At 41.4% G+C, this 13,195-nt stretch overlaps 1 protein-coding gene across 2 annotated transcripts in view; it reads left to right on the top strand.

Moving 5' to 3' along the window:
• The first annotated feature begins 1,503 nt into the window (after window positions 1-1,503).
• LOC130194747 (anoctamin-1-like) overlaps window positions 1,504-13,195 on the top strand; it is a 32,233-nt gene continuing 20,541 nt past the window's right edge. The window contains exons 1-10 of one of the 2 annotated variants that reach the window (XM_056415882.1): window positions 1,504-1,593; window positions 3,353-3,511; window positions 4,844-4,942; window positions 7,185-7,336; window positions 7,491-7,545; window positions 8,418-8,466; window positions 10,027-10,082; window positions 10,255-10,290; window positions 11,668-11,732; window positions 12,263-12,397. In XM_056415882.1, coding sequence (XP_056271857.1) covers window positions 4,859-4,942; window positions 7,185-7,336; window positions 7,491-7,545; window positions 8,418-8,466; window positions 10,027-10,082; window positions 10,255-10,290; window positions 11,668-11,732; window positions 12,263-12,397 — 632 coding nt within the window. In that variant the 5' untranslated portion in view covers window positions 1,504-1,593; window positions 3,353-3,511; window positions 4,844-4,858. Of the gene's footprint in view, window positions 1,594-3,352; window positions 3,512-4,379; window positions 4,453-4,843; window positions 4,943-7,184; window positions 7,337-7,490; window positions 7,546-8,417; window positions 8,467-10,026; window positions 10,083-10,254; window positions 10,291-11,667; window positions 11,733-12,262; window positions 12,398-13,195 lie in introns of those variants that run through there. The other variant, XM_056415883.1, reaches the window with a different exon arrangement.

Here is a 13,195-nt window from a genome sequence, read left to right as displayed (position 1 = left end):
TTGACGCCCTGTGAAGGACACCGGGCGGTACGTCCATCCAGTGGCCAGAAACACGGCTCTAGATGAACGCTAGTGTTGCTCTCTGCATGCTGGATGTGTCAATAGACAACCGTGAGCTAACAAGTTCCCCCTCATCAAATTAAAAAGTCACAGGTGATAAAAGCGGTTGTGTCTTGAACTTGTGGATGATAACAAGAGGTCAGAAGACATCCTGGGAAAGACGGCTTCAGATGTCTGGCTGCATTTGGTGCCCAGCTGAAGTTGGAAAGAACACAGCAGCTTTCACTTTATCAAAACAAACAAACTAAAATATTCATCATTCACAAATCCTCATATAGCCCAAAAGATAATTCAGGTAGCTACTGAGCAGATGAGCAAAAGGACTTTCTTTGATTGCCGGTTTGAGAGGACTCATTTTACCGTCATCGTCAAGGTCACGACACTCAAACATTTGATTTATGAGAAGATTTTATGAGAGTTTGAAGACGAGGACATTTTCTTTGTTGGTGATTTTCATTTTAATAATAAAAAAAATACTATATACTATATATACTATACTGATTGTATTTGTTCAAATTAATACAGTTATATTTTCTATATAAAATGTGAGACAATATTGTGGTATTTAAAGTCTTTCTTTGTCCTTTATGGACCCTCCAAGTACCGGTAACGTCGCGACACGAAGCTGCTGGCTTCATCAGGTTTTAAAATGTATTTCATGGATCACATAAAGGAAGGTGCACATGGCCCATGGAGTGTTTTAAACCAAAGACATTCAAACCTAATGTGAACTCAAATATTTTGAATGTGGGCTATTTTTCGACGGCATCTTTATAGATTTTGCTGGAGAACATTTCGTCTGTTCAGCCACTATAACTGGAGGATTCCTCATCTCCCTGCTGTCAACTCTATAAAAACAAAATAAATTATTAAAAAAATTCTAAATGAAATTAGATGTTTTTTTCATAATCACCTAATTGTAAAACATTTTTATAATACACATTATTTGTGAGGGCCAGGGTTCCATCCCGAGCCGCACTTCTGTGTGGAGTCTACACGTTCTCCCGGTTGCAGCGTGGGTTCCCCCGGGTTCTCCGGTTTCCTCCCACATATTTCCTGCTAAGCCAAGTGGAAAGATGTTCTTTGTTAGAACACGTCTTGATGTTGTTTGGATCATAAACAAACACGTCTTGCTTCCCCGTCTGTCCCCAGCTGCTGAAGGCTCTGACCCCCCAGGAGAACACCCAGTGCCAACACGGCCTCTTCTTCCTGGACGGCCAGCGGCGCGTGGACTACATCCTGGCCTACCCCGTGAAGAAGCCGTCCGCGGGCCGCTCCGGCCGACAGGCGTCGCACCTGCTCACCGAAAACGCCGTCGCCCGCAGCCTACGCCGCGGCACCCAGAGTCTCGCCCAACACACCCGGCATCAGAGAGCGCAAATGCCGAAGGACCCGGCGGCCCCGGCGGCCGACGTGGAGCTGGGCTGTCCGACAGAGACCCTCAATGGCCAAGAGGATCACAAGATTCTCAGGAGGGAGGAGTTCGAGGGGAAGCTGAGAGACATGGGCCTGGAGCTGGAGAAAGACGAGGACGTGAGTTTACTTCTTTATTCATTCGTTCTTCCCAGGAACACTCGAAGAGCCACACCCACTCGTGTCTGCGACCTTCCTTACGGACTTGTTTCCTCATAAAATGTCATTTGCAAAGGAATCACAGTTAGCACACGCCAATGTACCAAAGTAGGAGTGAACACGAAGGATTTTAGGAAGCTGAACTGGCCTCCAGGGGTTGGAAGCAGCTGTTGGTCCCGAGGGGAGTAAACAGCTGTGGTCTCCACTGGTTGGTCGTGCAAACCAAATGAAGACCACCAGCTCAGTTAGAGATGCAGAGATGGAATATGATATAAAGTTAAACAATTAGTAGTTGTGCAGATTCAGATCCTAAATACAAAAACACAAATCAATGAATAAACTGTGATGTGTTATTATGTCGTTATAAGAGTTCTGAAACTGGGCCCTTCTCAGATGATGGACATCAGGCTCCGGATGGCGTGAATAAGGTTTAACAATATTTAACGGCAAGAAGTTCAAACAAACAATCCAGGCTCAGGGTCGTGGGTTCTGTGGTGATCCGGCTCCACAGGTACCAGCTGACCGAGCAGGTGTTGCTGTCTGACCGGGTCAAGAGGAAAGAGAGTCTTAGTCTCCAATCAGCCAATCAGCTCCTCTCAGAGGTAGTTCAGCCTCTAACACCTTCCTGTTGGATAGAAGTCCGCTGTCAGAATGGAGAGGTCAAAGGTCACGACCCCCGGGTCAAAACGTCACTTACGGTCAAGTATTTTCACAATATAAGTCCCTTCTGTTATTGTCCGCATTAAAGTCACTTCACGGGCTTCAACCGGGTTCGACAATTCTGAAATACTAAACTAACATTCACTCTCATGAAACATACATTACTTCTTTCCATTGACATAGAGTAAACAGTCCCCCTATGCTTCATAATACATTTATAATAATAATATTCTCCCTAATATTTCCTATTATAATATCTTTCTATATGTATTAATTTAAAGCTCAAGACTACAGAATCAAAATAAACTATTGCAACCTAACATCGTACATGGAGTAGTTGAAATGAGCTCCACCGTTACCGGCTGCCGTCAGCGCATCCCGTGCGTAGCGTCGCACGAGACGTCGTGATTCGTTTCAAAGAAAACATAAACAACCCCGAGAGTTGTTTTTCCTTCTTTCTCCCCCGATACCAGAATGATAATGTGAACTTTCTAGGCGACACCGCCTCTGGGGAGGCCGGTCTGGCTACGTGGGACGAGCACAAAGGGAATTTAAAGAGGAAGTAGGAAATACTGAAGAAAGAGTTGGTGGACTGAGGTCTTCTGGACATGAGGTTATGCATCACAGGTCCGACATGCTCAGATCACAGCTGTGCATCTTGTATGTTACAAACTGCATCTTCCTAAACTCAGAGTCTCTTCTGAAAGGGTAACACAACAACACACACAGACCACAGTCACTGTACTCACATGCATATTGATATGAATAAATGTCCTGCAGTTTGAATGATATGACCTGATGGACATCAGTAAGCTGATTGCAGATAATTGCAACTGGCGGCTTTAAATATGGTTTAAATACGTTTGTGAAGTAAATGAAAAATTGCATGACAAGATATTTTTACAAGATTTTTTTAAAGGACTACGGTACTGGCTAAAGAAAACCAAGAGGCTGTTTTAAAGCCTGAAGACATGTGAAGCACAGCACCGAGGCTTGAACCTTGAGCCAGTTCAGACAAATGTGGGTTCCCACCAGACTTCCTGTGTTTGGAAGTTTTTAGGAAGCTTGTCGGGAGAGAGGAACAGGTGATGGACACTATGCAGGCCTTCAGGATGCGACAGTGATCTGGTGTCTCCCTGCAAAGGTTCAATAAAGGGACATCGAATACCAAACCTCTCCTGTACTCTTTCATCCTCTTGGCTTATCTCTGTCTATCAAGGTAAACACTTAGCAGTATAGTTATTGGTGTGTGTGTCAGTAATAACTGTGTTTTTATTAGAAATCTAGATTTGTGGGGGATCTGGCTTTGGAGGTTTTCAGTTTCAGTTTATTTTTATTTGTATAGCCCATTTTCACAAATTACAAATTTGTCTCAGAGCGCTTTACAATCTGTACACATAGACATCCCTGACATTTGACCTCACATCGGATCAGGAACAACTCCCAAACAACCCTTCAGGGGAAAAAAAGGAAAGAAACCTTCAGGAGAGAACAGAGGAGGATCCCTCTCCAGGATGGACAGAGGAATAGATGTCATGTGACCAGAAGGAATCATTATACACAAACTAAAACACAGGAACAACACAATCAATGAATATGACATGAATATGAGGTAGAGTGATACACATATGTAGAGAGGAAGTTGATGTCTATCAGAGGAACTGCTGGTACTTCACCACTTGTGGACTTTCTTTTAGTAATGCTTTGATTGTGGCTTTGGCTTTGTTTATATTGAACTACAAGAATCCACTTCTAAATGTCTTCGACTGTTCGGACCATTTCTGCAAAAGTATTTGCCGGGTTGCAGCTTAGATATATCCGTGTATCAGGCGTGTAAAAGTGTAAAGGGATATTCTGCCTCTGTATAAGATGTCCTGATGCCAGCATATAAATAGAAAATAAGTCTCTCCACAAGCGGGGACTTGAAGTGGCTGACCTGAGGTGGCCGGTTCATAGAAGGCCTGGATTCATTTCTTCCGGAAACAAGTCGGCCAAAGCAAACACAACCTCACCTTGTCATCACACACATGTGGAGAACCGAGTCGGAGCGCAACGCCTTCATCAGCGGCCGTCTGCTGTGTTCAGCCCGACTCACCACGTATGCAGATGACCCCAGACGGCTGCTAAAGAACCACACACACCTCGACACACCTCAGACTGGTCAGTTATTCTGTTCAGGCAGCTCATCGGGCTTCATCAAAACCATCAATACCATCAATACCATGATTGCTTTGCATTGCACTTTTTAACAGTTTTTATTCTTGAAAAATATTCTTGCCCTGTCACATAATTGCAATATGGTTGAGGAATTTCCAGCATGTGGTAGAATACAATATACCGCGTCCCGGACATGAAAAGGCTTCCTATGGTCCCACAGAAAGACCGACTGTCGAACTTTCTCCAGTTACGGTCCACGTTGCTCAATGGGTCGTTTCGCTTGTCCCCCCCTTCGAATGTCAATTTCAGATTTATTTAGAAACGTTTCTATTTTGTATTCCTGATGACGTCAATCAAACCAATACGTGAGTTTTGTTTGCCGTGTGTCTCTTAGACCAAGATTTCGGGGATGGCCTTTGTGAAGATTCACGCTCCGTGGAACGTTCTCTGTCGAGAGGCCGAGTTAATGAAGCTGAAGATGCCCACCAAGAAGGTAAGAGGGACAAAGACACTTTTTCTTTTCACTAAAAGTCTATGAATCGATATGATTTTTGAAATACAAAAGGACAGCCTCTCGTGTGTGGGCTCTTTAAAGGCTTCTCGACAAGTTCCTCATGACGCCCAATGTTTTATAAGATCGTATTAGATGGAGGCCCAATTAGTAAGAAGCCAGAGTTAAATTCAGTGTTCGTACGGTCATTTCCAGGCCTGGAAAAGTCATGGAAAAACGTAAATCATAAAAGTTTTGGAAAAGTCCTGAAAATGTTGTTATAATTACATGTTCATTTACGCCGAGTTTGAAATAAGTAATATGTCTTTTAAAGAAAGACGCTCAAAATATAAGCTGGCGTACGCTCTCAATACGCAACATTTTCTAAATGTTTCATGTTTATACCGAGATTTCAGTTTGGTCATGGACATTTGGTTTAAAGTCCTGGAAAAGTCCTGGAAATCCTTTGGTCAAAATGTGTAAGAACCCTGTGAATTAGTCTCTATTGCATTTCTGGAACAGCTACAAACTATATTTACTTTTCTTCTATATGTAATTTCACACTGTATAGCATCATTTCCTAAATCATAACTCATTCCAAATATTTGATACAAATGAATTTAGCTTGCAGCCTCTTGATAATGTGCTGAATGTGTGCCTTTATCGACATGTTTTAGCTTTCCTCCTGACTGGCTTTTTGGAGTTTGATTCCTAGACGGTTGATCCAATAAACTAATTAAGTATCAAACAGTTTCCAATGACGGCTTCCCAGATGGTTATGTGTAAGAAACTATCTGACGTTTCAGGTTATCAAAGTCTTGCTCTTTTTAGTTGACACTTCAATGTTTTTATCACCTCTTGGCCGCAGCCAAACTGGGAATCACGTTACGCTTTTAAGAATCTACGCCTTTGAACCCACCGAAAGCTAACAAAGGTCACGCAAAAGGCTCACGCCAAATGTGACACTGGTGAATGTGATGTAACCGATATGCCGCCCACCCAAGCGTACTGAATATATCAAGGTTTTGTTTCCCTTTGTTGTCTTTTTTGAGCAAACTGAAGTCTCTGACACAGGTGTGTGACACAGAGGGTTACTTGGAGGTCTATAGATTGTGGTTATTAACTAGCGTGTTGTCTCTATTGGTAGTCGTCTAAGGGTCTATTGATATTTTGATGGTTACATATGTAATCAGAAACTGGAATTTGGGTTGCAAGATAAAAAATGTTGAAGAACTTTACTTCAGTGACACTCACAGTGTTGAGGAACACCAATAAGCTGAAGCTTGTTTTATGATGGTGGACAGCTGATGCACCTATTGATGCTGGTTTTCCTCTGGTTTCTGACCGTCTCTTTTTACCGGGGTCGTAGAGCAGGGCTGTCCTTCAACCAGAGGATTGGCGGTTCGATCCCCGGCTCCACTAGCCCATGGGAATGTGTCCTTGGGCAAGACTTTCAATCCCAAATGTGCTCCCGTAGCTGTGCCTATGGTGTATGAATATGTGTGAACCTTAGCTCCTGTGTGTATGAATGTGTGATGGGTGAATGATGTTGTGTAGTGTGACAGCGCCTTGAGTGGTCAGAAGACGAGAAAAGAGATAAACAAGTACAGGTCCATTTACCATATCGAGTTGCCTCACCTCCACATCTGTGAGCATACAGTCATATAACGATTGAACATGTTTCATCTTGTATATCTTCCTTTGCTTAAAGTGCAATGTGAATGGTGGTGCAACAAACCGTTGCCTATCACTGATCCGTAAAGACCCCCACTCGCAGTTTGGCAAGCAGTTTAACTGATGGTCGTTATCAGCCAATATTCAGGAAAGTTACCTGATCAGATCTATTTGTCGATCCCCATTGATGCTACATTGTGAACATCTGATGTGTGTAGAAATTGAAGGGGGGATAACTAGAAACGGTGGAAGCGCCTCAAACAGCGTAAGGAGATTCTGTTCAGTTACATTATGACGCGTTCAGGCTGTGTTCAGTGAAAATGAGTATTCCATTCCATTATCCGAACCGCTAATCCTATTCAAGGTTGTGAGACAGAAGAGGAGAGAGGTGCCCAGTGTATCCTAAACGTCCCCCAGCAGCCTATCAGCCTATAGCAGCACCTCTAGGGGCGGGACCAGGTGAACCTGATTCAAGTACATCAGACAGAAGGTAGCCTTGATTGAAAAGTGTGTGATTGTGTTTGTGTGTGTGTGTGTGTGTGTGTCTCTGTGTTCTGTGGGTCATTTCTAGGTGTATGAAGTCAAGCAGTTGCGCGGTGTGGTGGAGAAGATCAGCTCCCTGGTCAGTAAAGTTCTGGAACCTCTCCACCCTCAAGTTGAGGAACATCAACCCAAGAACATCAAACACCTGTCGCACACGTTCTCCAGAGAGAAACAGCACCTGTGAGTGCATCTCTTGCACTTTGAAGGAAAGAAGTTGGATCCTGGTGGTTCAAAAGTGTCACTGCACCGTTATTGTGGTACACACACAGAAAGATGTCCAAACTTTAACAGACAGTATCATGTGTCTGTGCTTTTGTGTGTGTTTAACAAACAGGTTTGACCTCTCAGATAAAGATTACTTCTTCGACAGCAAAACCAGGAGTTCAATAGTAAGTTGATCAAAATATCCTTCTCTAAAAAACTTCTTAGCTAACACAGATTTTATCGTTATATCGTTGTGAATATACCAAATGAAACCTTTCAGTTGTTTGTTAGAAAGGCTAAAGCAATGCTAACAACCACAACATGATGTTGTTTTCTAACACTGGTCCCAGCCAAGGAAACTGCATCGTCAATTACGTTTCGAGGGATCATTTCTACCAGATTGTGTTTGTATTTTAAATATTGCAAATAAGACATCTGTGTAGTGAGGAGGCCGGGGGTGGATAGGTAAGCCAACACAGGACATTCACCCAGGGGATGGATGTTCTTGTCCTGTGAGAAGAAGTCAAGACCTAAAACACGGAAATGAGTCGGCATTTTTGTACTTCTGGTTTCCTCGTCTCAAAGTCGATTTAAAAAAAAAAAAAGCGTTTGCCATTTTGTTCTACTGATTGGTTTACAATTCTGTGGTTTGCCTCCATAAATGTCATCTCTGTAGCACTCTATGTTGACTTTAATTTACGTCTGTAACTTAAATAAAGCAGTTATTTACTGTGTTAACCACACGGCAATAACAGCGACCATAATCCAGAAGGAAATGTTTCTTCCTTGAAACGTTATAGAGGATACAGTTTAGTTGTATGGGAATGTAGTTTTGTTGGAAACATTGTGGTTTAAACATCACAGAAGATAAGAAGGAAGAAACGGACATGCAGACATACAGAGGTCAAAATCTCCAGAGATTTGGTTGTGGTTATTTGTGCGATTAGAGCTTCATCATTGTTTTATAATAGTGTCAATAAACCACAGTTTTTGTCGGTCGATTTTCTTCCGGCGCATGGTGAATAAAGTTCAGTTCTTCTGTTTTTCATCCTTTCAGGTTTTTGAAATACTTAGACGAACAAAATGCAAGGCCAAGTACAGCATGGGTGAGTCTGGATCTCTGGCTCCCAGGACTAGAATGGGACAATAAAAAAACCTGCCGGGCGTTTTGACCGAGACTGGCTCTCTACAAGCGATCACACACCACCCGTCTTTGCCCTGCCCTGTGTTTACCAACCGGGTCACTTAGGAGCCTCCCAGTACGGGGCCAACCAGCTAACGTTACCTGGCTATCTCTCCAGCTAACGTTACCTGGCTATCTCTCCAGCTCATGTTACCTGGCTATCTCTCCAGCTAACGTTACCTGGCTATCTCTCCAGCTCATGTTACCTGGCTATCTCTCCAGCTAACGTTACCTGGCTATCTCTCCAGCTAACGTTACCTGGCTATCTCTCCAGCTAACATTACCTGGCTATCTCTCCAGCTAACGTTACCTGGCTATCTCTCCAGCTAACGTTACCTGGCTATCTCCCCAGCTAATGTTACCTGGCTATCTCTCCAGCTAACGTTACCTGGCTATCTCCCCAGCTAATGTTACCTGGCTATCTCTCCAGCTAACGTTACCTGGCTATCTCTCCAGCTAACATTACCTGGCTATCTCTCCAGCTAACGTTACCTGGCTATCTCTCCAGCTAACATTACATGGCTATCTCCCCAGCTAATGTTACCTGGCTATCTCTCCAGCTAACATTACCTGGCTATCTCTCCAGCTAACATTACCTGGCTATCTCTCCAGCTAACATTACCTGGCTATCTCTACAGCTAATGTTACCTGGCTATCTCTCCAGCTAACATTACTTGGCTATCTCTCCAGCTAACGTTACCTGGCTATCTCTCCAGCTAATGTTACCTGGCTATCTCTCCAGCTAATGTTACCTGGCTATCTATTACATTGTTTATATATATATATATTGTATATATATATTGTATGTATATACATATATATATATATATAGTCTCAAAAAAGTGTATATTTTATTACATTGTTTTATATATATATATTGTCATGATGTATATTCTATTACCTGTTTCTCTCTGCTATATGTTATTGTTAATACTTTCTTCTTTTGTGTTACCTGGATATTGTATAGTTTATTCTCATTCTTATTCTTTTTAGTCTGCTACTGCAATGTCGGGTGTTTTCCCATAAGAATTTCAATGATAATCAACCGATCTCATATTTGTAATGAATATTGGCCACTCATCACACCCATTTTGATTTACAAGTGAATGAAAAGTTCCACATGTCTAAACACAGAGTTTACTTTGTCCAACAAGCCTTAATGTTGAGCTCTATCTCTGCAGCTAATGTTACCTGGATCTCTCCAACTTTGATGTTACCTGGTTATCTTTCCAGCTAACTTGGTTTGCCGCATATCTCTGAGGTGTATTTATTTTTATTTTTCTCCCCGATAAAAGTTTTTTTGGGGGGAGTTTTTCCTGATCCGATGTGAGGTCACGGGACAGAGGATATTGTTTGTGTATAGATTGTGAAGCCCTCTCGGGATAATTAGTACTTTGTGATTTTTGGACAATACAAAATATATTTGATTAAATGTAATCTTCAATGTGGTGACGCTTTGATTGAGTTTGTTTTCTCTCTGCAGGCATCACCAGTCTCCTGGCTAGTGCCGTCTATGCAGCAGCGTATCCTCTCCATGATGTGAGTACCAATAATCCTGCTGCTAATTGTTCAGTGTTATCGGTGGTATTATTAAATCTTGTTTTTGTTTTGAAGCCAGTGTGATCAGAACATTTTTGTACTCAGTAACAGGTGAGGTGATACGCTCAGTGTGCAGGGTAACTAGATGTCATGTTCCTGTGTCCTTTTTCAGGGAGATATTAATGAGGAGAGCGCCAACGACCGAAAGGTAAGAACGTTATTACTGACTATCGTGTTAGCCCTTCTATGCTATGCTAGCTACTGAATGCGGTGGCGGCTGGTGGAATTTATTTTTTGGTAGTGACATCCAATCAAAAGTATCAAACACGGATTTCTACTTTGTAGTTAAATATTTAACATGCACTGACATAATAAGGACATCTTGTTCATACAATTCACTTTATTTATATATTAATATATATATATATTATATAATAATATTCAGTATAATATTATATATAAATACCATATCATATAAATATACAATGCAAATATAATAAATATATAATAATACAAATATAAATATCATCTAATATAAATCACACAACACATATATATATATATATATATAAATATAACATCTAGTAGAACTTGTTAAGATGCCCCTATGAACCTTGTTAGCCTGTTTTTATCCCCCTTGTGTTTCTTCACCTCCTCCTGTGTCGTCCTCCAGCTGTAGTGACGTTCATTTGGCCCAATATGGCTGCTTGAGGAGTTCTCATGTGTTCCTGGTGTCCTCATGTTTTCTGTGTGCTTCATGTCTCTTACTCCCTAACTGTCCATGCTGGATCTGTCCCCGAGATTTATGAAGCTAAATACGGCATGAGCATGACAGCATCCAGCTAGCCAAACCTTCCTGGTGTACCGGTCTCCACAGAAGCTTCAAGTGCTGCTTCTACTTGTGATGTCCCTCAAACGGGTCTTGGAGGAGAGATTGTAGTGGGTCGGGTCTTCTTGGAAGAGAAGTGCTCGCCGTTGTCGTATCGTTAGCAAAGCGCCTGATGACAATGCGCAGCTTTTGGGCCAGACAACTTTGGCCCAAAGCTGAATTTATTTTAGGACGCTGGTTGGCTAAAAATTGTATGTCACTTATTTATATCTCTAATCAGTAATAGGCTGAACGGCTTCTTAGACCCACCTCTTTTGGGCCAAATCGATTCGGCCCCAGCGCAGCTGAGACATGCAGCCAGGCGGAGAGGACGTGCAGGAAAAGCATAGAGTTTGGGCAGATATTCTATTTGACTAAGATTACTGGATGTATTCCATATTCACAAAACACAAATATTGACAATTTGTATAATTTATAAATATAATTAATAATATTATAATAATTTTTGTAAAAAGAACAACCCATTGTGGCTCAAGGTGGGTGGGGCTGACTGGATGTCACACCTGTAGCTGTAAAGAAAGGCTTTACAGAGTTGTCTCTTCATGTTCTCGTCTTCTGTCTCGGGCTCCAGGTGATGAGGTGGTTCACTTTTCTCTAACAGGAAGGAAACTGGCCAAAGACAAATATGCCAGTAGAACGTCTAAAGGCATGACACAACAAATAATGCAACAAGATACTTCTGATTGTCTTCCTCAGCTCTTGTATGAAGAGTGGGCAAACTACAGTGTCTTCTACAAGTACCAGCCCATTGGACTCGTGCGGTAAGGTCCATCTTCCTTGTATCTAAAGATCAGGGCTGGAAAATGGTGATGTGTGAGATTTCCATTAGTAAGGCTGACAGATTTGCTTTTAACCATGTGTATGTTGTTTTCTGTCATTTTGATGCGTTTCAATTAATATTGATGCCTTACATTCATTAGGATTCGTTAAAGTTCATTAGGATGCATTTATCTTCATAATGATATATATTTGCTCATATTATGATGCGTTTGCTTTCATTATGTTTTTTGTGTCCATTGGGATGCGTTTAACTTCATTGTGGTACATTTAAGTTTATTATGGTGCGTTTAAATTCATTGTGGTCCGTTTAAATTCATTATGGTGCGTTTAAGGTCAGTATGGTGCGTTAAGGTCAGTATGGCGCGTTTAAGGTCAGTATGGTGCGTTAAGGTCAGTATGGTGCGTTTAAGGTCAGTATGGTCCGTTTAAGTTCATTATGACGCGTTCAAGGTCAGTATGATGCATCCGCATAACTGAGCAACCTCATTATTTGAGTCTCTGTGTCGTTCAGGAAGTATTTCGGGGAGAAGATCGGTCTGTACTTCGCCTGGCTGGGTCTGTACACACAGATGCTGATTCCTGCTTCTCTAGTGGGCGTCATTGTGTTCCTGTATGGGTGTGCCACAGTCGACGACAACATACCGAGGTGAACACACACACACACACACACACACACACGCACACACACACACTCAGCCCATTGAATTCTTTAACCACTCACTCTCTGCTGCTGCTATTTTGATTTGTTGTTGCTTTTGAGCATCAATTTCATTCGCCATGACAATATATATCTATATATATATAGATATATATATCTATATATATACACTACCGTTCAAAAGTTTGGGGTCATCCAGACAATTTTGTGTCTTCCATGAAAACTCACTTTTATTTATCAAATGAATTGAACATTTCATAGAACATATAGTCAAGACATTGACAAGGTTAGAAATAATGATTAATATTTGAAGTATTAATTTTGTTCTTCAATCTTCAAGCTCAAAGGAAGGCCAGTTGTATAGCTTATATCACCAGCATAACTGTTTTCAGCTGTGCTAACATAATTGCACAAGGGTTTTCTAATCAGATATTAGTCTTCTAAGGCGATTATCAAACACAATGTACCATTAGAACACTGGAGTGATCGTTGATGGAAATGGGCCTCTGTTCACCTATGGAGATATTTCATTAGAAACCAGACACTTCCACCTAGAATAGTCATTTACCACATTAACAATGTATAGAGTGTATTTCTGATTAATGTTATCTTTATTGAAAAAACAGTGCTTTTCTTTGAAAAATAAAGACATTTCTAAGTGACCCCAAACTTTTGAACAGTAGTGTATAATTGTATATATATATATTTATTTATTTTTCAAACTAATTTATCTTTATCATCATTTTCGTACAAAGTCAGGAGCTTTGATATTTTGCAGCCGTTTAC

The sequence above is a fragment of the Pseudoliparis swirei genome, chromosome 6 (genome assembly GCF_029220125.1).
Source record: "Pseudoliparis swirei isolate HS2019 ecotype Mariana Trench chromosome 6, NWPU_hadal_v1, whole genome shotgun sequence".
Classification (NCBI taxonomy): Eukaryota; Metazoa; Chordata; class Actinopteri; order Perciformes; family Liparidae; genus Pseudoliparis; species Pseudoliparis swirei.
The sequence above is the reverse complement of the archived record's forward strand: the minus strand, read 5'-3'. Positions and strand labels throughout refer to the sequence as shown.